The sequence below is a fragment of the Corapipo altera genome, unplaced genomic scaffold (assembly GCF_003945725.1).
Source record: "Corapipo altera isolate COAL_440 unplaced genomic scaffold, ASM394572v1 45, whole genome shotgun sequence".
Taxonomy (NCBI): Eukaryota; Metazoa; Chordata; class Aves; order Passeriformes; family Pipridae; genus Corapipo; species Corapipo altera.
The window spans coordinates 18208789-18234982 of record NW_020884877.1 but is presented as its reverse complement, the minus strand read 5'-3'; the positions used below and the strand labels follow the sequence as shown (position 1 = coordinate 18234982).

The 26194-nt window shown below is 37.2% G+C and overlaps 1 protein-coding gene across 3 annotated transcripts in view; it reads right to left on the bottom strand.

Annotated features, from left to right (window-relative positions):
* LY75 (lymphocyte antigen 75) overlaps positions 1-26194 on the bottom strand; it is a 43813-nt gene that overhangs the window by 5392 nt on the left and 12227 nt on the right. For 2 of the 3 annotated variants that reach the window (XM_027637523.1, XM_027637524.1), the window contains exons 12-31: positions 25993-26189; positions 24598-24740; positions 19207-19288; positions 18558-18629; positions 17062-17185; positions 16645-16680; positions 16224-16399; positions 15579-15643; positions 14661-14737; positions 13404-13540; positions 12273-12378; positions 10185-10345; positions 9642-9771; positions 6945-7177; positions 5017-5185; positions 3690-3851; positions 2633-2755; positions 2008-2202; positions 1427-1647; positions 130-304 (exon numbers count right to left, since the gene is read on the bottom strand). In XM_027637523.1, the coding sequence (XP_027493324.1) occupies positions 130-304; positions 1427-1647; positions 2008-2202; positions 2633-2755; positions 3690-3851; positions 5017-5185; positions 6945-7177; positions 9642-9771; positions 10185-10345; positions 12273-12378; positions 13404-13540; positions 14661-14737; positions 15579-15643; positions 16224-16399; positions 16645-16680; positions 17062-17185; positions 18558-18629; positions 19207-19288; positions 24598-24740; positions 25993-26189 (2784 nt within the window). The remainder of the gene's footprint in view (positions 1-129; positions 305-1426; positions 1648-2007; positions 2203-2632; positions 2756-3689; positions 3852-5016; positions 5186-6944; positions 7178-9641; positions 9772-10184; positions 10346-12272; positions 12379-13403; positions 13541-14660; positions 14738-15578; positions 15644-16223; positions 16400-16644; positions 16681-17061; positions 17186-18557; positions 18630-19206; positions 19289-24597; positions 24741-25992; positions 26190-26194) is intronic. The other variant, XM_027637525.1, reaches the window with a different exon arrangement.

Below are 26194 nucleotides of genomic sequence, written 5' to 3'. Positions count from 1 at the left end.
TTTATCATCCCTGACAGAAAACTCTTCTTAAAAGAGGGAATCATGTGTAGTATTTCAACCTTCATTTCTACTTCTAAATACAACATATAGAGACAAAAGACAACTACACAAAACCTTAATAACACTTACTGTTTGGAGGGCTATAACAAATGGCACCTTCAGCAACATTTGTACATTTTGTACGGTTCCAAGCTCCTTTAGTATCCAACAGAACACAGTTCTCAGTAGTATTTGAGTTTTCTAATTCCCAAGGATAGTAGTCGAAGTCACTTCCATCTGACCATTCAAAATTAGCTTTACTTCCCTAATTAAAGAAAAAACCCACAACTTATTAAAGAAAAAAACCACAACTTTTAAGCCACATACAGTTGTGGTTTAAATCTTATCAGTCATGAGTTAAGCCATGTAGCAATATTTGTCCCTTGTATGGGGGTAAATTAAAGTGAGGGGGTCTCATCTAAATCTATAGTAAATAAATGTACAACACAGTTTGCATTTTCCAATCAATTCTTAATGTAGAAATCCTGGTTATTTGTGGGAAATGAGAAAGTACAGCACGTTTGCAAGTTTAAACCTGCAATGTGCCTCCTTTATTCTAAGGGGAACATTTCACTTAATTCCATCCTGCTGTTTCATTTAAACAGTCTGCCTTCCCTGCTATGAACGTTTACTGGATATGTTGCAAACTGCCAAACTGTCGAGATGACCTCAGTGAATAAAGCTGGGCAGCTGAGGAATGGTTTTCAGTACTAGCTCCTACTTCAGATACATTCCTGGAAACCCGTGACAGCGAGGAGTCAGTTGTGGAGGGAGCTGTTCAAGTCACAGGACACCAGAGGTAGCAGAGGTGCACGAAGAAATCACACACCTCTGCAGAGGGGTATTCCTGCCAACTAACTATGGCCAGGTCTGGCAATTAGTGAGGGGAGCAGGGTCAGCGCCACAGGCTTTTGGGTCCACAGCAAAGGAGTCAGAGGAGGAAAAAGATCTGCAGCTGCATCTTCCTATGCCTCCTGGGAGGGGGGACACATAACCTGCTCAAGAGCCAGTTCCTGAACTGCTTTGGAGAGCCAGTCCTGACCTGGACTAAGCAAATTCCACACAGCCTTGTCTCTCTGTATTCACTGAGAAGTCTGAAGCCTCTAAAGGTAGCACTGCAAATCACACATCCTTGTGCTGCAAGGAATGATGTGGGACCACTGTATTATCTTAAAGCATCAAGGATTTGGAAGAAATATCTCAGTGTGGCTACACTAATTAACATTTAATATTAACGTAAATTACACTGGGTTGAAAAAGGAGGTAATGCACTGCATGAAAGAGAGAATCTAAGAAACTGCAAAGAAGCATCAGAAAATATTTCACATCTTGTCAAAAATATTATTTACAGGCTCTGTTACAGACATCACCAACAGTATTTACTTACATCATGAACTGACAATCCAAGCCACAGAGGATAACCATCCTGTTTGACAATATCTTCTAGAAATAACTGTTGTGATTCACTGTGTACACTTGCTAAATCACTCTTATTTTGTCTGCAGGCTCTCAATGCCTCATACCATGTTAATTTTTTCTGAAGGATCCTGTATGTTCTGTTTCCATGTGGAATAGACTCGGGCAATGGAGGTTTGTGCTGTTGGGGTCCTGTTTCAAAGAATAAGAAAACAACAAGGTCTGTGCATTTGTTCGTGTTATTAGGAAGATACAGAAAGCATTAAAATTCATCTGTATCAATGTAATTCAAGCATTAAAGTGTTCAGTACAAGGCAATATCAAGTAAGTTCACTTTTGCTACTTTGAACACTGAGTAGTTGCCAGATGAGCACAGCAAACACATTCCTCCTGATCAGAGTATTATAGCAGTGATGAACAGAATGACCACGTGACCCCCAGATGCCCATGACAGCTGTGCCATGTGTTTCACTAGGAGCAAAACCAAGGCCTTATATAGCAGGAACCAGGATTTAAATTATGACCCTCATCCAACACTCCAATGCTACTTACCCATTTCAATTTTACAGGCAAGAATACTGTACATGTTATAGTGATTGGCATGCCAACTTTGAGAATAATTATAAATATCCCAAAACCCATCAAGGTTTACACCAGCAAAAAAACTGTTCTTCTTTATGATAGGTCTTCCCAGCCTCCAGTTATTGTAAGTCAGAGGAGTTTCATCATACCACTTGAGAACTTTATCTGTGGAAAACATTGCATATTTATTAAAACACTGGCATTATGTCTACAAATACCATTTAACTCTGAATATATTAAGGACATTTACAGATATTCACTTCGGAAAAAAATGCTGGGATACTGGAAGTTACTCTAAATCAGTTCCATATCTAATGCTAAATAGGTTAGCATCACTCATCCTGGCCATTTTAAGTCCTGCTTTACAGGGAAATCAAATCTAGACTAAACAGAACATATTGGATCTAATTATCACTGAAACAGAGAGCATGTCCAATTATTTCCTTCTAGAAGATAATTACAAATATAAAGCATTATAGGTTTGCATTCAGTTTGACTTTAGTTATAAACTAAAACATGCAAAACCCACGCACTTAATGCTGAAAACTTTGTCTCCAATCTAGTTATTAAGAAAAAAAACACCCTTAAATCTTACCACTGTCATCATAAATCACACCCAGCCAGACCCACAGAGCCAGACCGCTGAATGAATGAAGCTGCTCAGTAACAAAGTTATTCTCTTCCTCATCTCGAACACTCAGAACAAATGCTTCTGGGTCTGTTGAAAATTTTTTTACGTTACTTTCTTACAAATTCACATTTCAGTTTCAAAGTATGTATTCTTTTCTATTACTGTTAATAATTATTACAGATAGGTCAACAGTGTGCAAAGGTCAGATCTTTATAACATAAGCGAACAGTGCAAAAAAAATTTTCAAATGTGCTTCCCCTGATTTTGTGGATAAGTGAAATGTATCAGCTCCAGAGATATCTCTGGGTCCTACTGCCACTTCCAACTCAGCATATGCAGTGACTCTGTAGTAAAAATTTTCTGTATATAACATAAAAATATCAGCAATCTTTCATGATTTGCATGAACTTCCCCAGTAGACAAACAGTATCAAGACTGAATTGAAATCAATTCACAAAAAATAAAAATAACTTTTGGAAAGATGCACGTCTGAAGATTTAATATAAGAGGGATGTTGTTCCTAAGCTTACACTTTATTTAGGATGAACAGAAAAAGTCTATGTGCTTTTCTGAATTGGACTATTCTCAGTCTATTTACTTTGTTCACCTAAGTGTTCCACAAAACGGAGGGAAACCATGAACTAAATGTGACTGTAAAGCCAGAATGTTGCCAAGGGGATAACAATTATGCAACCTATTTGAAATTGGCATATTATAGACAAAAAAACCAAACCAACCAAATACAAAAACAAACCTTCCAATTTTTCAGAGATCTCAGAGTTCAGTAGTTCCTAGTCATCTCTCTTTCTCTCCAACTCTCCTACCCATGCTCTGGCACTTTTTATCAGAGTAGTGCAAAAGAAAACAGCATCAGGGAGTCCAACACATGCGTATTTCCAAATGCTAGAACCTTTCTCAACTCTCACTTTGCCGTCTGTCATTGTAAGACAGTGACTCAGGTCTAAAACTCATCTCCCTCAAACTAAATCCATAAATACCTGCAATATGACAAAGTACTTACTCATTTTCCTGCATAAATGATGAGCTTCTTGAGACTTCAGTTCTCTCCATCTATTTTTTGTTATCATAAAAGTGTAACAATTGTTTCTAAATGATATCCAGGGTGTATTTTTAATCTTATGTGGGCACTTCACTTGTGTAACTTGTTCTTTTTCAGTCTTCTCTAAAGAAAGAAAAGATGACATTCAGAACATGACTTACTATTAACACCACCTAATCTGACACCACAAACCAATTTCAGGTACATGTAAGACAAATTAAGTGCCATCCTCTAAATGTGTGACACATCATTGCTTTCAGTTTCCTCATGATGACAATTTTTTTAAAGCAGCAAAACCAGCTCTACTAAAGAATACAGTTGCTTACAAATTTTCAAAATTATGTTAAATAGGTTTAAGAATAAAATCCAAAAGTGCTAAGTGTGGGTCAATAACTAAAAGCTCTTACCACCTCTTTTGCAAGGCAAATCACCATAACAAATAATCTACTTCATAGCTAGCAACATATCTTAGTTCTGTGGCTTTATCTAACATTTGAGGAATGAGAAGGACTCTTCCTGCAGTTGCCTAGACTGCAAGCAAAAAACAGTAAACGATGTCGTAATGCCACACTTTACTCTGACTCAGGATGTACAATGGCTTAGCTCTGTCCCTTCGCAGAAAAAAACCAAAACCCCCCTAAATTATAATGGTCACATAGGGAAGCTATCTGCGATGATCTCTCAGAATGATTGTTTTCTGAAGGATACATAACTAGCAAGCACTCTCCTGAAAATAAAAAAAACCCACGTCCTGTTATATCCCCTGTCTTTCTTGTCATAATTAGTAGATATTTAGATGGGTTTTGTGAACTGCAGATGACTTTAATTTACACCTTTCAATTCAGTGTCTATCTCCTAGCTTTACTGTCCATATATTCATGCACCTCTTCCCTGTATAGACTTCCATGTCTGAAGAGATTTCAGGAGGTTCCAATATTAAGACGTAAATAGTAGAGGTAACTGAATCTTCTTCCACATGCAAGTGGGAGAGATTAGTATGCAACAATCTTAGAGAAGCAGTGCAAAGGTACAATCAGTTGACAAAAGGGGCAGTTTGACCCAATGCATTCATGCTGAATTTATTTCTAAGGAACAAGTGGATTAAGACCAACAGGTGCACACCCCCCATATGAAGCTGGTTTCTTTTTTTCATAGCATGCAAATCGTCCTGTCTGACAAACTGTAATTTTAAAAAAGTTGTAATTTTGAAGTTACGAGCTGGAATCATCAAATATGTTTCACAATAAAACAAAACTCAGCTTTATAAATATTTTGCTAGTATACATACTTTCTGATGCATAGCAAATAGCACCTCGATTTTCAGAGGAACAGTCAGAACTTTTCCAGAAGCCATCAGTATCCAAAAACACACATTCTTCGTTTGTTTCTTCATCATCTTCAGACCAGCGACTAAAACTAACATGTTTCCCATCCAGCCAGCCATAATGCTTTCCACCCTAGCAGTGTTTAAGTAACAGAGATGAGCTTACATAGTAAAAAATATGAGTTATAGAAAATGACATGATAATATATTTACACTGGCTAAACATTTACAGTGTCTCTGGTGAGAACTGTAAGTGTTCCACTGCCCTCATGATCTGACCTGCTACTCACAAGTTTCATTATTTTAAGTTTTGCAGTTGCAAATATGTGAATTAGCTGAAGTGGATGGCAAATTGGATGGTGATGTGTAACTACTTAGTTTATGGAAGAAGGCCTAGCAGTGAGATGTCCAAATTGCATCATTTGCCATCTACAAATCAATGGTGGATATAATTACCTGGTCTTGGAAAACTGGTAATAACTGAGAATAAGGTCCTGCCTCAGTTACTCCATATTGAGTTGAAAGTAATCTATTAAATACTTAATTTATTTAATGCATCAGATGCTGCATTCCTGCCCTGGAGGATGCAAGAGGAATAAGAAAAAAACCACATACAAGCAGCATGTCATCCTTTAAAAATCTTACACTTGAAAGTCATCTTCTGGAAATCCCCCTGTTGCTTTGTTATTTAACTTATCTTGTATCTTTCTTTTGTGTCTATGATTCCAGCACTGGAGTAACAAGTTCTGCTGACCAGTTTCATTATAATGTCCTTTCATGTGATTTTTTAATTGTGCCCAAATAATGAAGTGTTGCAATAGCAAAAAGCCAGTGCATGCCTGTACTGTTTGCCCCAAAATGAATCATATGATCTACACTTACAGATAAAAAAAAAATCAAAAGAGGAGGGAAAGTAGGTTGTCTGTTTTCTGCCTCTTCACAAAGATTAAATGGCTGTTTCCTTTAAAAATTTAAAAATACTCTCCATAAAGTATACATTCAAATTTTTATATTTCCCCCCTACTTTGCTAGAGTACTCAGCAGTCCATTAAGGACACTGGAAAAACATAACACCACAGATGCTGAGTGAACACAACCAAACTCTGTATAAGTCACTTCTAAAAAAATTATTTTTTCTTGCAGTTACCTCCAGACTCATGTGCTTGACAAAGAGAGAAACCCTGCAAGCAAGCCCAAGGCATTTCATTAACAGTTGAGACAGCTCTTAATTCACAATAAAGATTTTCAAGAGGTCCTTCAGCTAATAAGAGCAAAAAACAGCACCTCCTGTATTTTTTCAAATTTTTTTGACAGAACAAACAGAAGGAAAAAGAAAAACCCACTGACCTGTGTCAGGGATGTCTCCCTCAAACTCAAAATACAGGCACAAATAACACTAAGTAACAACAGAATCTACATTAAGCTTCAGAAATGTATCTCCAGAAGTGTTCAATGATTCACTTTGGATTTTATTTGCCACTTCTAGTTTCTCCCTTCCAAACCAGATTTTGGGTCATCTTTCTAGAGAGGTACTGTAAATAGTGGCAATGATATTAAACGGCAACACTAATTACTTGTTTGTTTACAAAAAAGACAAAGATGATTCAGCAACCTATGTTGCTGCCACTCTACAATATAGCCCTACATCAACAGTCCTTTAAAAGAATTTTATCATCATCATCATCAGTTCATCCAGTGGAATTCAAGGACTATGTAACTTGAAGAACTGAGGGTTTAAAACATTAATTTTGAGACACTGCAGATGCTTATCCCTAAGTGAAAACAGTTACCCTAGAAACTAATTTTTCACTGCATTTCTTTAACTCAGGTTCTGTTTCACACAAGTCTCAAAATTACCCTAAGCCATAGTCTAAGGGAAAAACAAAACTTACATCTCTGCTGAAGAGTCCAATCCAGAGTGGGTAATTATGAAGGGCCGCCTGAACAGCAAGAAAAGCCTGCTGGAACTGATCTGTGATGCTAACCAGCTGCATCTTGTTATTTATGCATGCAGCCACTGCATCATTCCAGGACAAATTCTTCAGAATTACCATGTATTGAACATCTTGATAGCTCAATGTTTCATTAATGACTTGCTCTGTCTGGTTATCAGAAGTTCCTATACATAAAAAAGAAATCCAGTAATTAGGTAGTTAAACACTGTAATACATATTTAACTCCCAATGTCTCTGTAACAATCAGAAAAATCTTTTTGAATAACACCTGGAAAAAAAAAATTTTAGACAGTAGATTATGCTATAATTATAGTTAGAAGCAAGTGTCTTTGACACTTTAGACAGAAAATTACAGACTTAAAAATAAGTATTATTTTCATTCAATGTAGTTTAAAGTACCTTTTTCTCAAATTAGGTTCACATCTATTTATATCTGGCATTTTTAACTAACTGCTAAATAATATATTGAATTAAAAACATATTATATAACTTTAATTATACACAAATGGGAGAAGGCAACTGCTCTCTGCTGCAACATAGCAACAGCTAAACTTGACTCATTTATCTCTGTGGAGCCTGTGGCTTATGCAAATCTAATGGGCCCCAAAACTTGTCTATGCAGATATTGGTACCACACAGTCCCAGAATTCCTTACTGCCATTCATGAGTATAGTGAGAACTGATTTTGCCTCCACGTGTGCTTAACTAATTGCAGAAAATCCATTTTGCATAGGGAGGGATATAATTCACTATTTGTGCTCCAAGCACTGAGTGTTATCACAGTTATCAGCATCATACCTGACGGCATACAGCTCAGCAATGCATGACAACTGGAGTTAATAAAAGATACAAATATTCCTGTGGATGGTAAGTTAAAGCATACAAATGCTAACCCCAAAAATTTTATACACAACCAAAAACAAATTTGCTCTCCAAAAGGTAGAAACTCCTAATATTTAAAATATCTCAAGCAGGAAAAGGCTCAGGAGGGAGGAAGGAGAATCACTTCATAAATAACAGGATATAAATGTTGATTGATAGGCTGACAAGGCCATTTTCCAAACCATAAGATGACAGAAACACAATATTCATTTCATATTTACAGGTTTCAATAGAGCAGAAGAGTGACAAGGCTGAAACAGATTGTTTCAAGTGGTTTGTGTCTGTTGCCAAATGCTTTCATTTTAGTAAACAGCTACAGAAGATAACCATGGAACCCAGGGTGCCATCACTCATCAAAGGGTACCAAATTGTAAACAAGGCAGTACGTAAAATGTTCATTTCTGAAAAAATTATTGCTGGTGATTACAGTCTCAAAAAATTCTGCAAATCACAATCATGCTAAGATTTCCAGTAAACATGAACTGTCCTTTTCCCTAGGATAAAGCCCTAGGCAACCTGGACTCTCTCACAACTGTTGCTGCAACCTGCCAAGGTCCCTTCCAACCCAAGTTATCCTTAGATCCCTAACACAATGATGATATAAAACCAAACAATACAGGACACATTCTGTCAGTCTAAAAACCTTTCTCATTACATCTTCTATAGCTATGGCAAAGAAGCATTTAGTATTTAGTCATCCCAGATTAATAAGATATTGATATAAACAGATACACTGTCAACCCCCTATTCATAAAAATCTCCTTTTCAAATTTTTACATCTCTTCCATCCAGACTTCTAATCTTAACATCTGAAATTTCTGAAGTATTTGGCACTGAAGTAAAGAAGATTTTATATGTTAAATGGAGGTGGAGGGGTGGGAGGTGGAAATCTCTGCCTATTTGAGAATGAAGGTGGGCATATTCTTGGGTGTTTTATACACCTAGGGGGTTTTTTTGTTGTTTTGTTTTGGTTTTTTTTTTTAGAAGATAGCATGTTCTTTACTTAAAAGGATTATTTATATAAAGGAACTTACTCAGAAGTGGGTGTGCTGAACATTAGCCCATAGCAGTAATTAAATGCATATAATAACTAAATGTGTTTGATCTTATTCCAGTAGCTGGCATTGGCCAACCCACGTGGGTACATCTGAATATTATTTTTAGTTCAGATTAAGAAATCCTACTCACACCAATGGATCTGTATGAAGCTAGGGAAAGCTGCATCACTCCAAATCATCACTCTCCATGTAAGCCCTCAAGTTTGCTCTGGAGAGACCAATTTCAACTTTAAGAGTCTGTGATACCTTATATTCTGATAGTACTAAGAAACATAGGATATGTTTAAAGAAGATAGAAATATTGTGAGATTCCTTCCCGGGGCTTCTCACTTCCACAGTTCTGAAAAGGAAAATGGAGTCACTTGTTTCACACCTTGATGTACATCACCTCTATACCCACAGAACATTAAAGATCCATCTGTTGAAGTATGATTCCACTGAAACCACACAGTCTCTCAGGAAAACAGATTCCCTCTGAACTGGGCTATAAAAAACTATAGGGAAAATTCTGAATGTCTGACAAAATAGGTTCCAGATCATCCTCCACACTCTGCTTTTCCTAAATTTATCTGCTCAGTCTCTACAAGAATCTTGTTCTTCAAGTGAAATAATTTACATGCATTAAAAAGTCTCCTGGCACATGCGCTTTAAGTGAAAACTCTGGCTGTAATTTATTTTGACTCTTCAGACTTACCTATAGGACGCTGGCATATACCCAAGAAGTGCCTGTCAGCACAAGCAGTGAAATTCCATGTTCCAGCATACTGTGATTTGGGATCATTGAGGATTACACCACACTGATTGTTAAATTCTTCATCAAAAAGCTGAGAGAGAGAAATACCCTTATCAGTCTAAATAAGGCATAAACATACTTGTGTAGAGGTGAAGTAACATGAGGCTAGGAGAACCCCAGCTGTCTGAACTTGTTTAAGAAGTTTCAAAGGAGTGGTGCAATACAGCTTACCTGTTTTACAAACACTACCAGATGCCTGGACTTAGAAAGATTTCCTAAGTTAAATACACTTCAGAAGTTGTCATCCAAATAAAGGTAAACAGAACTCCATTACTGTCAATCATCTTGTTGGCCAATTAAAATGACTAACTAGGGGATTTTGCCTGTTATGTTTTTTTGGTTTGGGTTTTGTTGGGTTTTTTTAAGGATACAGTTCCAATGCCTTTTTTTTTTTTTTTGGATACAGTTCTCAATAGGCAAGAGAAGTCAAAAGCCAGAACTTACGTCCAGTGGAATTTTCCTCAATCTTCCTGTCAGGAGTGGGTGAAAGTTACTATACATCAGTCTGCTCTCATCTATCCATTTGTTTTCTCTTGTGCTGAACAGAAACTGTAAACCAATCCAAATATCTTTTGGCATACCAGGAAGCAAGGATGTTATATAATCTGTTGGGCAGAACAGTAAATGTACATATTGTGGTTCAGAAAACAACAGTAAACATCTGAAAAAACAGTTTACTAAGTAAGATAATGCAACACCCGCTTGTATTAATTTTCCCAGCCCTTCATGATTACCAAATGCTTACCATCCCTTACTTCCATATGGTAACACCTTTCATACTGATTTTATCTGCAAGGAGCAGGCTATTGGCATTTGTCCTTCAATTTCTGAGCTGAGAAGCAGATTTAACCTGTTTCTCTGCCCACTACTTTGTATTCTTGCACTTGCATCTAAATTTCAAAAGCTGCGTTTCCACAAGTCTGCAAGATCTTCTACTGTTTCCCTGCAGAGATAATAGAAGAGCTCCCTCCTGCCCTCTCTGAATTGATGAAGTCTTATCTCCCATCTTTCTCTCCATATACTATAAATCAGAACAGTTTCAAGATTCTGGCAGAGTTTTTCCACCCCACCATCACAGAAAGCAGGACAAGACAAAAGAAGTCAGGTTTAGCTGGAAAAAATTCAGCTAGGCAAACCTTAAATCAGACCCCTCTTAATGAGCATTCTGGTAAGAAACAATGGGCTTTGGTAACTCAGCAGGCACCAAAGGCATTCACTAATCTTGACTAGATTAGGAAGACAAACTGAAGCTATGTAATTAGCTACTGCTGACATGTTTTAACCATTGGCCACATGCCAGACTATGTCAGAGCTAATGCCTGACTGTGCTGATTATGTCAGCGACCTAATGCCACTGGGAAGCGTAGAGGCAGCCTACAGAAAGAGACACACTTCTTTAAAAGACTGTGTCTTCTTTCCATATAGGTGACCTCCACTACATGGGGGAAAGAAAAACAAACAAGAAACAATAACAAGCACTTTCATATCCACCAAATCACACAGAAGATCCTGCTATGTAACATTTCAGAATGGCTATAGTTTTGCAATCTTAAAACCATCCAAAAACATGCAGGCCTCAGACATGTATGTTCCTGTATATGACCCTATTCCTCCCCAAAAGCAGAAGTTAAAAAAGATTACCATTCAGTTGCTGCCTGCAGGTACACTAGTGACCTCTCTAGTCTACTAACTGTATTTTGTTTGGCAAGAGGTTATTGGTTTATAAAGAAAATACGCCCTGTGGACATTGCAGAATTCAACTGAGCTACTTCAGCTATACCCCCAGAGAACTCTTAATTACCCACAAGAATATAGTTGCAAATTCAGCTGTATCCATTCAGTGATTTATTGCTGAACATTACGTGCAGCCAATGTGTACCCATTTCTTCCTCACTGCATTCCCCTCATTGACTCCAGCTGGCAAGACAGCAGAGAGGTGGAACAGTTCTGTGTTTTGCAGTCCTCCTGCCTTCCATCCTCCCATCAGTGCCCTGGAGAGCCTGCAGGTGGTCAGTTTGGACACACTGCCATATTAAGCTGCGTGGCACGCACAGACACAGAGGGTCCTATGTGGTCCAGCAGGCATTGTGTTTGCCACCTTGTTCCCACGCAGACAGCTGAGCTTGACTTGGAAGCAGCTCCTAAGGTAGTTTTCACAGAGCAAAGTCTACAGCCTCAATTATGTTTTAACTTGCAAAGCAAAACATGGGAATTCTTCATTCAGTGATGACCCTTCTATATTCAACTCTTAATGCAAAGTTTTACAGTTTTTTTTCTTGTTATAACAAGTCAAGATCATATAGAGAAGCTGCTCTTCAAACTGGCTCAAACGTCTGCAGACTGCATTTCCATGTTATGTTTCCAGTGATGTAAACAATAGACCACACATTTTTAACTGGTCCTGGATTTTTAGAATGTTCCCAGTATGCCTGTAGATAACCAAATGATTTCATGTTCAAGTTCGTAAGCAGAACTATTCTGAATTTAGAAGTGAAGATGCATATTAAAAGTGCCCCCAGTTCACCATCGTACCTTGCTCAGTTTGATCTGAGATAGATGGAAGAGAGCCTCCAAAAGTTACACACTTTTCATTAGCTGCATTAAATGTTAAATATTCAGGGTTCATCTTCTGGAAACACTGCAAAACAAACATAATGAAACTGATTTTCATCCTACCATTCTGCTTAAAAAATAACTCAATATGAAAAGGTTCTTAAACCAACCCTAAAAACCCATTTCTCATTTCCTGCAACAACATATAATTATTTTTTGCAGGAAGCAAGGAACTTGATACTAGCTGCAAGCATTTATTAGATTCAGCAGAATAGCTAAATATAAAATGATCCCACTGACTAACTCCTCATTCACTGAGGATTAGAATTCAATAATTTTTATTGGCTACAGCAGAATCATGTACTGCTTTAGGAAAGAGAACACATGAACTCTACAGTCGTTTAGTGTTGGGCCAGGAACCTGTATTGTAATGCCTTGTATTGTAATTACATTTTGGGGAAAACTACATGGGAACTCAAAAGCGTTATTGAATGAAGTAAATTTGCAAACCTTAGCACAACATAACGTGCAGATTTGATGGACATATGCAGAATAATGGTGGACCAAATAACAGGAATGAGTCTCACTAAGACTTTAGATGACTGCCTAAAACATACTACTGAAATAGACTATATTATGGCTTCTGATCTGCTGATTAATTCTTAAAAGCTGCTTCAAATTCTTAAGTGAGTTAAGTCCTTAAGGCAAGTTAGGAAACTGTCCGCCAGCTTGCCGCCTGCCTACGATTACTCAGCAAGAGAATCAAGATGCTTCTGCCACAGAAACCTCATCCTCTCCCTTTCTAATCCTTCTCTTCATTCAAGCAGAGCTCAAGATTAGACAACGCAACACAATAAATGTTCTTGGACCTAAACATGTGGTGATGGGAAAGCAAAAAAAGCCGAAAATTTGAAATTAAGAAACTAGCAATCCTGAATAAGAGAGAAGTGAGGGAGATTATTTTAATCACTACACATAGTTTTCATAGTTTTCAAAAGCCTACTCCATTCCTCAACACAGGGGCTACCTCCTCATTTCTTTCACAAGAGCATTCCATCTAACTGGAAATGAAAAACAGGTAAGGATGATGAATCTGTACTATCATTGTACCTTATTCCGGAACTGATGCCAGCCTTTACGGCAACCTCCTCTGACTGGGCGGTAACTGGGATCATGTTTCTCTAGTAAGGAGGCATTATTTTTCTCACAGATGAAGGGTAGTTTCACGTTACAGTTCACTGGGTAGTCTGCAGAAATAGAAGTTTTAAAAAGCAGTTATGGTAATGCCACATCACATTCCAATTCCCATCCATACTTTATGACATGACAAAGACCAATCTGAAGGGAAGTCCTTTTCAGTGCAACCACAGTGAACTAGTATGCAATCTAAAGCATTAAAAATAACAGTAGAGAAAAAGGCAAAGGTAAATGATTTATACTGGACAGTAATATAAAATTCCTAAAAAAACCAGAGTCTGACCCTTATTTCCAGTAGTAACACTTCACATAAGCAGAGAAAACTTGAAAACCGAAAAATAATGAAAAAAGATTTTGTATATGAGGACTAATCTCATATTCTGGCATAGAGGGTGTGACCTAAATGTCATTAAAGCCAAAAGGAATCCCTTAGCATCTACATAGAGAGCATCAAGCCTGCACTGCTTTACATGACTCCTACAGTAACTGGACTAACTTCCTAGTCAAGAGCAATTTTTGGTTAATAGAGATGAAAACAGTTCAGCAGTATATACCTGAATGTTGGGGAAAATGTGATTTAAAGTCAAAATGGTAGTAGACAGGAGGAGCATCTTCTCCAGAGGTTATAGATTTTCCCCAATATAAAACGGTGTTGAAAAAAGGAAATAAGCTTCAAGTACCACCAGCAGGCTTTTCCACTAATTTGTATAGCTTTCACAGTATGACTCCACTTTTTGTGGAGGAAATTTGCACCTCCAGATGTATATATGGTTGCAAGTATGCAGTCAAACCTGCTTTAACTAACACAACTCTCAGAGTTAAATTCCAGAGCTCAGGATACATAGCATAAACATAGAAAGGTAGCCACCAAAACAAGATTTTACCTAATTAATGTATGTTGCAAAAAGAATGACAATCAGTCATCAAAATTTGTCATCTGAATTCAGGTTTGCCTCTGATCATCAAGAAATATTACCCATGGCTTCTACCATGAGGAGGTAATAAATGATTCAAAATTCAATCAGATTATCACGAAGAAGCCATTCACTCCTAATTCAATATCATTTGCATCCAATATAAGAATTTGGGCAGAATGGTAATTACTTCTTTTTTTTAAAAAAAATAAATATAGTAATGACAGATGGGGTAAAAAAATTAAAACGGCCTTACCTCTATACCAGTTCTTTTGAGAAACATACCAGCATTCTCTCAGGAATCTATCATGGAAGCGTGGAAATAACTGTAAACTGGATATAAATATTTCAGACTTAATCTCCAATCCAATGTGACCTTCAAGGGGAAACTCTGATAGCAACAGAGTCAGTGCACACAGAAATTTGGGCTGGTAACTGTTTCTAGATGCCCTACAAAAACTAGACTAGGCATAAATACATGGTAGGTTCAGTAGGTATGTACCATGCTCAAATTAACTTTGTTGAGATGTGCAGAGTGAGGTTATTTATCACCATGCTGAAATCAGAGCACATTGTCAGGACAAGTGAGGGAAATGGGCAATAACTCTGGCTTTCTTTTCACAGTAGTATATTTCTATAATATTTTGGAAAGTGAAGGACTTTTCTTCTAAGACGCCAGTGAATCTTCTCTGCAGCCATGAAGAGCATGAAGCAAGGCTTGCTGTGAGTCATCTCAACTCTCCAGGACTATACCAAAAGCCCTCCAAGACTCTGGCATTACCTAACTGAAAGACTGATGTTTTAAACCAATTTCCTATTCCGTGTTCTCAGGTATTCCTCACATGTTTTCAAAGTCAACAGACAGGGCTTTTTGGTTTTGTCAGTTCTGCAAGTATTAACAGAATATAGAAGTGGATTTAAAAATCCAATAAAAGCATTTTAAAGATCAAGGGAATACATTAGCTACTAGGACTACAGATTTAAAGGATTCCCATGACAAGACTAAGGTCTCTAACCCCAAAAGCCCAAAATCCAGAGATTCTGATAGAGGTAAAAGAAACAGATTATTAATTCAGTTATTATTAAATTACTCTGAATCAACTATTCTGGTTAACTGTATTCCTGAAAAGCACACCAAGTTTGCAATAAAGCATCTTATAATTGTTCTACATACGGTGAATGATAGCTGTAGCCATAATCAATAAACTTCAGCCACCACTTCTGTTCACTGTTTGATAACTGTGGAAAAAAAACCAAAACCCAGCATTTTATAACCCACAGAGAAAGAGCTCCAGACTCTACTAAAGATAAAGCAATGACAAAATTAGTCACAGAGGTATTGACACGTTTTTGTAAGATTCCTTAGAAGTGTGTACTTTCATGCTATGAATACCACAAACCCCTTTCAGCAAAGCCTATCAGACCATCATGTACTTATAATTACATCTTCTCATGAGGTGAAAAATTATGTCTTGTCCCGTGCATAAAATTAAGAACTGGTACAACTGTTAATGAAATATTTGCAGACAATGAGATGCTTATACAGTGGTCTTGTTATGACACTTTTTCTCCATTTGGAGGGATTTGGTTTTTTTCATGCTTTTAAGTCTACTTTTCAATTTAAAAATTTTTTTACAAGGCTGCCATTAAAATAATTCTCTTTTAATTCATCTTTTCCCTTTCAGTATAATTGAGAACTACAAAGGCCAAAAGGAAAAAGAAAGAAATTAGGGATTAACGTTTTGTTATATTGGAAAACCTGGCAAGAAAATTTCCCTACAGTGTAAAGTAACTGTTAAAAGAGATTACACCACCTTACCTTTTCTATTTGAGACAGTATTGTCCTGAGTTTAGGGTAAGACTCCACTGAGGCTAAATCACTATCATTTTTTTGACAGTAGAAAATAGCTTCCTGGTAGCTCAAATTCTTATCTGGTACAAACCACAGCTCTGCTCCATCAACAACAAGTGGGGCTCCATGAATTCCAATTTCATCTACGCAGAAGAAACACCACATGTGTAAGAAATCAATTCTGAAAAACTAATCCTTTTCTGAATGTAGTAAGAAATCTCAGTTTGACAGAGTCAACACTGCATTCTAAACTCTCTCAGAATCAAATTCTGTCTATCATAACCTTTCCTGGTATCAAACAGATATTGCAGTAGCAATGTAACAATACTAATAAAAGACAGTGAGTATAAACAACCATAGTGGAAGAATACACAACAAGTCCATTTACCTGGTATATACCACTCAGGTGTCTTTGGAGTGCTACCTGTCCAAAGGAAAAAAGGAATTGTCACTTTGAGTTCACCTTCTACCAAGACTGTAGCCACCAATAATGGAAGTGATGGTTAGTACTCATATTTCTCAGTATTCGTGATGGAAAAAACAAAAGGAGAAGGAAATCACACACAGGTTTAATAGTTTAAAATGAGCTGATGTAAAATTAATGGAGTATTGCATATCTCTGTCTTAAACATCTCTGGGTTTTTTTAATCTCTCAAGCAGAATACAAGCATCTAAGTAGTGTATCTACCAGTATCTCACCACAACAAAAAAGCTTCATCCCCTGAAATATCTATTATTGGGCAATACTAACAACTCAGTTGTAAAAAACTCTTTATATGAACAAATGGATGTAACTGCAGCTTACCTTTTGTTATCTGGCAGACCCATTCAAGTTTAGCTTCACAATCAAAAGGCCTGAAGTAAAATTCCAGGTCTCTGCCTTCATGGAAATAAAATCTCCAAAATGACCTCCGTGAAAACTGGGAGGTCTGTATAAAAGTAGAAACAGAGAACAGAGTTAGCGCAGCATAGGCCTCTGAAATGTAAAATTAAACTCTATTAAAAAAGTACTTTGCCAAAGTCAGTGTATTTTATGGTGTTGTTAGTCCTACTGTATATTTTGCAAAAACTAAACAGATACAACTGTAACTTCAACTGTAACTCCCCACATGAAGCAATTAGGTAAAGGCTTAAGGTCAGTTACATACAAATCTTTTCTAGCAATATTATTTCTTAGCGTTTCTGTGGCACACAGGATCTCATAGATGCTTGTTATTAAATTATCTGTTGCCACTTGTTCCCCTGAAATGATTCTCATTTCTGCTGAAACTGGTACAGAAATATTCTTTCTTATTTAAGATTATTTCTTACAATCAAGCTTAAAGAACTGACTTTACTCTTGCTGATGTCTCCAGTAAGGAGAATTTCTTATCATCTAGTGAAATAACATGTCTATAACTAGCAGGTAGGAGAGGGAAGTTACTACATTCACAGCATCCCCTTCAAACTGTTCTCCTTAGTCTAAAATTTTTAGGAGCTCAGTGCTGAACCAGCTTCTCAAGTCTGGGGTAATGAACACAGCAGAAGAGACTGAGGGAAATGGCTAAGAGCAGAAGCAAAGGGATGCAATTATCCTTTCCTTTATTAAGTCCTAAAAGCAGAGGTGGTTCTAATTATATTAAAAGGGATGGTATTGGAATGATATTGTAAAAAGTCAGGTGATGCTTCAAAAAAGTTAAAGGCCATTTTAAAACTCATGCCATCAAGACTAAATTAAGTAACAAAGAACATAATTAGGAATTAAGCAGAGGTCTGATATTTGAAATTAAAAACAAACACGGCACTTACATTCAATTTCACCAGTAAACAAGGAAATACGCAAAATAAACACAAACACCTGCTCTATCCTGGCTACTGCATTCCCCTACTTCAAGTTTCAAACTTTTTCTTAATTTGCAGTTCAGAAAAACTAATTTAGATTTTAAAAGTTACAGGTAGGGCTCTGCTTTTTTGTTTTAGATGTCATGATACATCCCTAAGAGTTTAATATACTAGAGATACATAGTATGTATGGCTTTATGTAATAGCAAACAGCATTGTTACTAAAATATTTTGTAGTTAAAAAGGTTCAAAAGAAGTCTTATGAAAAGTTATCATTAGCACAGTGCTTGGTTCACAAAAAGCTATTTGAATAAGGATAATTAATAACAGGTGTAGACTGATAAAGGGAACACTACCAGCTTTTTCACTATGTTAAGAAAACATCTCAACCTAAATTCAATATACGCCTGGAGAAAGTATTTTTTCCAAGTACTTCCAAGTAAAAATATGCATGTTGTTATTAAAAATCTTGAAACTAACCTTTAATGCAGCACAGTCTCTTGTATCATATTCATCTTCCAGATACTCAAGTGGCATAACAACACTAGTTACCTACACGGTGATGGACAGGATGAAAGAATCAGCACTGTTTGCTATGGTAAACCAAAGAGAAAACCATTCAAACCTGAGGTCCCATTATGTTTATTACTTTTAAAATATGTGATGAATGGCAGTCACTCTATCAATTTTGAGTCTCCATATCTGTTATTGTGTGGAGGGAAGAACTCACAATTTCAGGCAAACAAAACAATTACATTGAGGAAGATACTTCTGGAGAAGTCTGACATATCAAGGAGATGAACTGATAAACCCTCCCCTCTGTTGTGCCAAGAAGACACCTTGTTCTCTCCATCAGCTCTTAGATGTTTACTACTATATTTCTATTAACTACTGCTACATTAAGTATTTTAATATAATGGAGACAGAAATCAAGTTAACCTTAGAAAGATATGTTTTTAATTGGAAATCCACCTGGATGATAGCTCTTAAGTGTACAATCTTCTTCTGAATTATTAGTCAAATGAAGGATTTGCCATATTCTAATTAACATATTTATCAATTTACTTTCAATTCAAGCCAAGTTGAAACAAATCAGGACATCATGTTTCCAGGTTAAAAGTTAACTTACGGGTTTATCATCACTCCACTGCCAGGTTCCCAAAGAATCTGGACTCCTCTTATTCATTCCAATCCATACCCATCTGTCATTGCTGTAAACAAACAAGATAAAAATCTTACACCAAGCATATGGTTCAGCACATTTAATAAAAAGATTGACCTATGTCATGGCAATACTATGATCAACCAGCTGTTGATCATAGAAACAAAGGTTTACTACTGCAAGTTGTAGCAGTTCAAAGAGAAAACAGGTATAAGGACTAGGACCTCTTCTGTACAGAAGAAAACTAACTAACTCAGATAATTCCTTTGTCGGTTGAATCACCACTTCATCGATTGTCACTTGATGTAAAGGTCTCTTTTCTACACTTGTCTTCCACAATCATACACAGAGTGTTTATATGCCTTGGTTCTCTTTCTCTTGTCCATCTAAGGCCATTTCTCTCTCCACCACCAGCTCAAATATACTCTTCCTCAAATCACACAAAAGCTTTTTACTCACAAAGCACAACTGGCATCATATTTCCCTCAGCTTTGTCAGTGATATAAACAAACCAAACATGGGCACCTATTTCAATTATGCACATTCATAAATGTGGTACAGACTTAAATAAGCATCTAACACCATCAGTTTCAATGGTTGCATAAATGAGTGGCAATAGAAATTACAGTCCAGTCGGAACTGTCTTTTTTTCTAAATTTCTCTTCTTCACTTTTCATAAGCAAGGGATACTTAAATCCAAAATTTCAACTGTGCTCCAAGATACTAAGTTGCCTGAAAAAATGGGTTTACAATGTATATACTCAAATCTGCAGTAAGAACCTTTACCATACTCTTTGCTATTGCTTATGAATCTAAAGATGCTATAACAAAGTTAAATGTGATAGTCAAACTGCAAGGTTAGCCTTGTACTGCAACTTCTCAAAGTATCGATTTTGTGCTAGTTACTGAAGTTTATGATAATTCACTCTAATCCGCTCCCCTGCCCAAGAAAGGCAACAGACACTTCTCTGAATGACACTATCACATGGAAGCAGCAGAGGGGAGAAAGACCATGAGTGTTCTATGCAATCACACCCTACATGAAACCCTACTGCAAAAGAGCTGTGGAACAGGTACTCTCACCAAAGTGGTCTGACAGCAATAGCGAAGTATTAATGCCACAGTACAGGGCTCTTGTAAAACTGTATCAGGAGTACTAATTCCATAAATTCATGTTGTATCAAATACAGAGAAGTAACACAGGACATTTGAGGAAATTAGAGTTTAGGCTATTAATAAGAATTAAAGATTTTCTTGTCTAGCCTTTACAAAGAAAGACAGGAAAAGAATATAATTATTCTTTATAATATTTTAGGAGACTAAACCCCCAAGAAGAGGAGCTATTCGAGCAAAAAGGACATCAAGTCTGAATGAACCACATCTCAGAAATAAATTTAGGCTCAAAAATGGAAAGAGATGTCTGACCAGCAGAGGTCAGAGTTTGGAAAAGGCTCCCAAAAAAGTAGTGCTGGAAAGTTTATGAAACTGACTTTATTACAAGGAGGGATGGACTCAGACCCAGGCTTACCTGCACAAGCAATGTTATGAAATCATAAGGCAATGTTAAGAAAGTCTTTGATAAGGCTGTGCCACTAGCTTTCTACACATGACCATAAAGACTCTGAATAGCCTGAAAATACTGATGGTGCAGCACCAGGAAAAACTTTAGCCCAGAGTATGTGGGCTAAGTACATGTAATCCTAGAAGGGCAATAGTATTTTATTTGGTAGAGTTCTCTTTAACATCAGCCATTTGAGAAACTTGTTTCAAAAGGATTTGCAGTAATTTGCAGTAATTACCTGAGAACCTAGAGCAATTTTTCAAAGTCTGTCAACTTGTATTTGGCTTTTAGGTAATAAATAGATTTAAATTAAAAAAAAAAAAAAAAAGTGTGCCAGGTCAAGAATTAGCTATTCTCCCACTTAACAATTACTGGCCTGCAAACAGAACCACGTTTTCAGCTGACTAGGCTCTTACACATTAATGTACATATTTTGCTTCTTTTGGAACTGTTCAGACATGACCATGACTAATTCAGCAACTACTACACTATACTTGACAGTACTTTTATGCCTTCTGATAGTCCTCTGAAATTATACTATCATCTCATCACAGGAAAGAATTCCAGCAACTATTTAAGAAAAATACGAATTAAGACTCTCTATTGTAACTAAGCTTGCAGCATGGAATTTGTTTGCGCTTCAGGCATCTGTCTTCTCATTGCAAAGCATTTAAAATCCATCCTATGGATTTGTATCAAAATGGATTTATCACTGCCAGAGTATTCTTTGAGCTACCCTCCTGGAACTGTCTCTAAAACCTAGATTATCCTGAGTTTTAACCTAAAAATAGGTGCAATTTGTGTTTTACAATGGACTCCACACTGATTAACAATGAAAGATCCTAAATCTCCAGCAATCCCTGCAGAATACTGGTGGCTTTTCTCTCACAGAGAACTAAAACTTCATAAAAGTCAATGTTCTACAGGAGTGGATAAATACTGTGTAGACTGATGTAAAGGGACTATAAACCAGTAATTTTTCTAGTTGTATTCTAACTGCTAAAATAGAAAAATTATTTTTTCTGTCCTTTATGTCAGCTCCAACACAAGATTAGGAGCCTAAGTGAAGCTATTGGGGCTTGTAAGTCAATCTAGTTCTTGACGTGAGGTAATGTGTACATCTGGGCCAACTCATTAATGGTGCAATTTAAGGCACCATTTAATCTTTGGCAGCACTGGCCTAAATCTATGTATGAATCCCATCTAAACCTCTGTTCTTCCCCCTGTAACAGGCTATTGCACTAGCTAAATCACATCCTGCTAATTACCTACTCTTGAGTGGAAGAAAAGAGAAGCTGAAATAATGCAATTACTACAGCCTGCATTTCAGCTTTATTGCTGTTTTAGCCCAGCATGTTAAGATCAGTTTTTTCTTTCAAACTCAAGTATTCATGAGGCTTTCTTGATTCAGAACAATTACAGCAGTAGAACTGTTCATATAAAAGGCAACTGATTTCTTTCTAGTAAGGTGTCCTCACTGAAATGTTATTTCTAACCAATCCAAGGTATTACCCTCCCTGTGTCCAGGGCTGCTGCCAGCTATAAGCTGCAGAATGCTCAAAAACACAGTCCTAAAAGAATGGAAGTAACCGAACCAGATCTGTTCTGCCTGTATCATGTCCCTTCAAGTGAAAAAAGGTTCTCTCCTATTTCTTCCAGACAGGAGAAGGCTGGCAGGCAAAGTTCATTTTCCTTTCCAATGGCAATAGCCTGACTTGGCTGGAGCAATTCTAGCTCTTGTTTGCCTCTAAGGTGGAATCCGAGTAAAGAACAGAATGGACTAGGCAAGCTGCCCTTTTCCTGGTGAACCAAACTGACTCTTGCTAACATTTAAAAACAAATAATTCTCAATGAGTCACCAGAGAACTGTGCAAGGGGAAAAAACCCGAAACCAAAAGAGCAGAGGTGTGGCTCCTTCCCCAAGCTGAAATGAATGCACTGAATGAATACTCAAGGTCAGAGTTTGCACTGACTAAATACAGGGACTATGAACAAACTGCATGCCAGCGCACTCCAGCAGCTAATCACATCTAACATTCCCTTAGGAAGATTTCTCCCAGTTAGCTAAGTTATTCCTTCTTGGCAAAATAATTCACTTGGTTTCCTATCTCCTTTCTCAAATGAGCTTAAGTTTCAGACAAACTACCCCTCACACTTGACCTCCAAATTATGCTATGTAAACACCACCTCTGAGTAATATAAAAGCATAAATATCTTCAGCAATTATATTACCTACACAAACAAACATTATTTAAAATACTTCAGGCAATATCAAATATGTAGTATTCCAGTTCAGAAGGTTCTGAAGTGCTGAAAAAGGGGTTAGCTCAGACGAAAATACTGTGTTTTCAGTTATATTTGACATGTGTGATCACTGCAATGCTGACTGCAAAGTCAATTTATATTGGGCTCAGTATGTCGTCCCTTATCTTAAGTTCTGGTAGAATAAAATTGAAGTACTGGGACTTTCCTTCTTTCAGACTAAGTTCAAGTTTTCTGAAGTATGGGAAGTGCAGGAGCATTGTGTATCAGCTGACTTCCTGGAAAGACAGAAGTCTCCATCTTTAAACTACTAACAAAAAAATGGTCATTAGCTATAATTAATACCTCAGATGGTCTGCAAGCTGAAAAGCAGTTATAAGTACTTGTAGGACAATAAAATGTTACTTCTCTATTCACATTTCATAGTAGATTAGGTACACTAAAACAAAATACGTAATTGCAAAAGTGTCTAATAAGATCTATAGCTATAAATAATTTCTGCACTGATTTTTATTTCAGGGACTTCAGTCAATTTAGCAAAGAAATCACAAGTGCCTTTTACACAAGCGAAACTATCTATATATAGAGCATATGAGTTTGTTTTTTTCTCTTCTTAACATAAACACTGAGCAATTTTCATGACTTGTGCACTTCTAAAAAAAGTCCACTGTCTTTTCAAGAAGGCCTCTCTTCAGTCATCAGGTTTTAAAATTTAATCACAGTGTTGTGTGCTGGCAGCTTCTGATATAATCCTGATTTAGTTTGTTAATGAGAAAATTTAGATCACATAACTGGCAGCATTTGAGTTTAAGCTGGCAAAAGTTCTGAAAAACCAGGCTGTCAATCAAAAAAAACATATTACACAAGGATCTGACATCACACCAATGCCTAATAAAGCTTTGCAGTGACAGTTCATTTGATTAAAAATAGAGGTTTAAACTCATAAATTATGTAGCATTTCATTTGTTGATACCAGAAAACTCAGCCCACCCATCTAATGCCCATATAGTGTTATTGCAGTTATGCCAAATGGGATCTTGCCAACCAGATTGCTGGACACTACATTATGCATATTTTCAAAAGATAGCACCCAGTTTAGTCAGGAAGCATGAATAAAATATTTCATGAATAAAAATGAGGTGTATCTGCAAAACTGGAATAATAATTTGTCTCTTAAGAATGTATCAGTAAAGAATAGGTACAACTACCATCTAGCTGTGCCAAAATTCAACATAAAGAAGGAAATACTTATTATAACAAGAGACTTAACTTGCTTTGAATATCTTTGAATATCTTCCGTTACATAAATTTCTCTTTTCACATTGCCTCTAGCAATGTGAAATATTTACCCAAGCTGTATTCCCTTGACATTTTCCAGCAAGGCAGTTCAAATGCCACATCTAGCTGTTTTTACTGTGGGAAACACAGTTGCTGCACACTGTCTCATACTTGCCATTCGGGGTCAGCAGCAGCATTTGCGATCTACTGCAGAAAGCAACGGAAATCAAAATTTTAGAGCACAGCCAGTTTGTTACCTTATCATTTTTCTCAGGATAGAATGAAGTGCCTTGACTTCTTCTGAGTGACTAAAACTAGGCAGATGGCCTCCAAGTGCTTCACAGAACCTTTCTGCCTCTTCCCAGGTCCTGGTTCGCAGCACTCTTTCACTGTGGAAGAACTTCACAACAGCCAAACATCAGAGCAGAAAATGACACAAGTGACAGTATTTTTAAAACATTCCTGGTACTACTCAAATGTGATCACCTGAGATTTAATAATCGGTACTTCCACAGGGAGAGAACGTCACTTTTTAATATTTTTTTTTCCAGTTTGTTTGACAACAGCCACACTGAAGTTTAGCTGACAAAATTTATTTCAAACTCAGTATACTCCATATGACAGACTTTCTCTGTTTTTCTTTACCAGAAAGATTTTAGAAAACACCACCCAAGTCATTCCAAAACTGTAAGCCAAAGTGTAAGTTTTAAGGGATGCCGTTCTTTCAAATTTATCATGAACTGCAAAGCCTAATGTTCACTGAAACTGTGCTCGCTTGGGTGCTGCGGGTGAAAGAAGTTCTTGGGCACACCCTTTGCTACCTGTATGCATCAGAGTTGCAACTTTGGCTCATACACCTCAGCTAACATTTCCACTTGATCCCCTTGGTTTCAGTCCAAGCCAATTCCCATCAGCTGGATCTCTCTGCACAGACATCCTGCATTTGGTCAACAACAGTTTTGGAGAATCTGCTAGGGCCAGCTGTCATGTCCATCAACTATGGGACAGGTATGCTGCACATCAGCTAGACCTATCCCTTCGGGGTGCTTGCCCAAACTCTTGTTATTCAATCTGGGATTCCCCACTTTGCTACATGAGCTGTTTACAAGAGACAGTTCATTGCAGACACTGAGTCCAGAAATAATGAATAAACAACCCAATGAACAGTCTCAGTTTTAACTTTCACTGTTAATAGAGGGAAAAACCTGCATTTCTAAATACAAACTTGTTTAAGCCATTCAAGCTAATAGTTCAGTTGCTTACTTCCACTGTTCACTTCAAAACTAGTAAAATACAATCAAGGCTGCACATTTTTTATATCCATACTCATACCAGAGAAAATCCCATCTCTCCTGTCTACACTGTTAAGAGTATAGAAAGGAAAAGAACAAGGGTAGGTGATGCAAAGTGCTTTCCTTCCCTATTCAGGTGTCTCTGCATGCAAGTTGGCAGCAGGGTATGATATGGGTACAGCACCCTCCAACAGCAACAGGCTCCTGAGACGGCAGCACAGGGCGAATGCTGTAGCATCAACATCAATTCCCCCTCCTGGTGTAAAATACCTTTAAGATACACTTCAGAGCAGCTATGCACCACACACTTGCTCCAAGACAGTAACAAGCAATTAAAATCAAACAGGAATAACATTTTACCTTGTAGCAGGCAAGGCCTGATCCATTGTGCCACCCAGGGGGACAGGGATCAGTTGGCTTTGGGAGCTCTTCTGGCTCCTTGGGCTGCCCAATATATTTTTTGCAGATCGAAAATGCTTTAGTGGTTTTACAGTCCTTAGTTTCCCACTTTCCAAGAGAATTTCCATTGGACATGGCCACACATCCTCCTGAAAACTCTAAG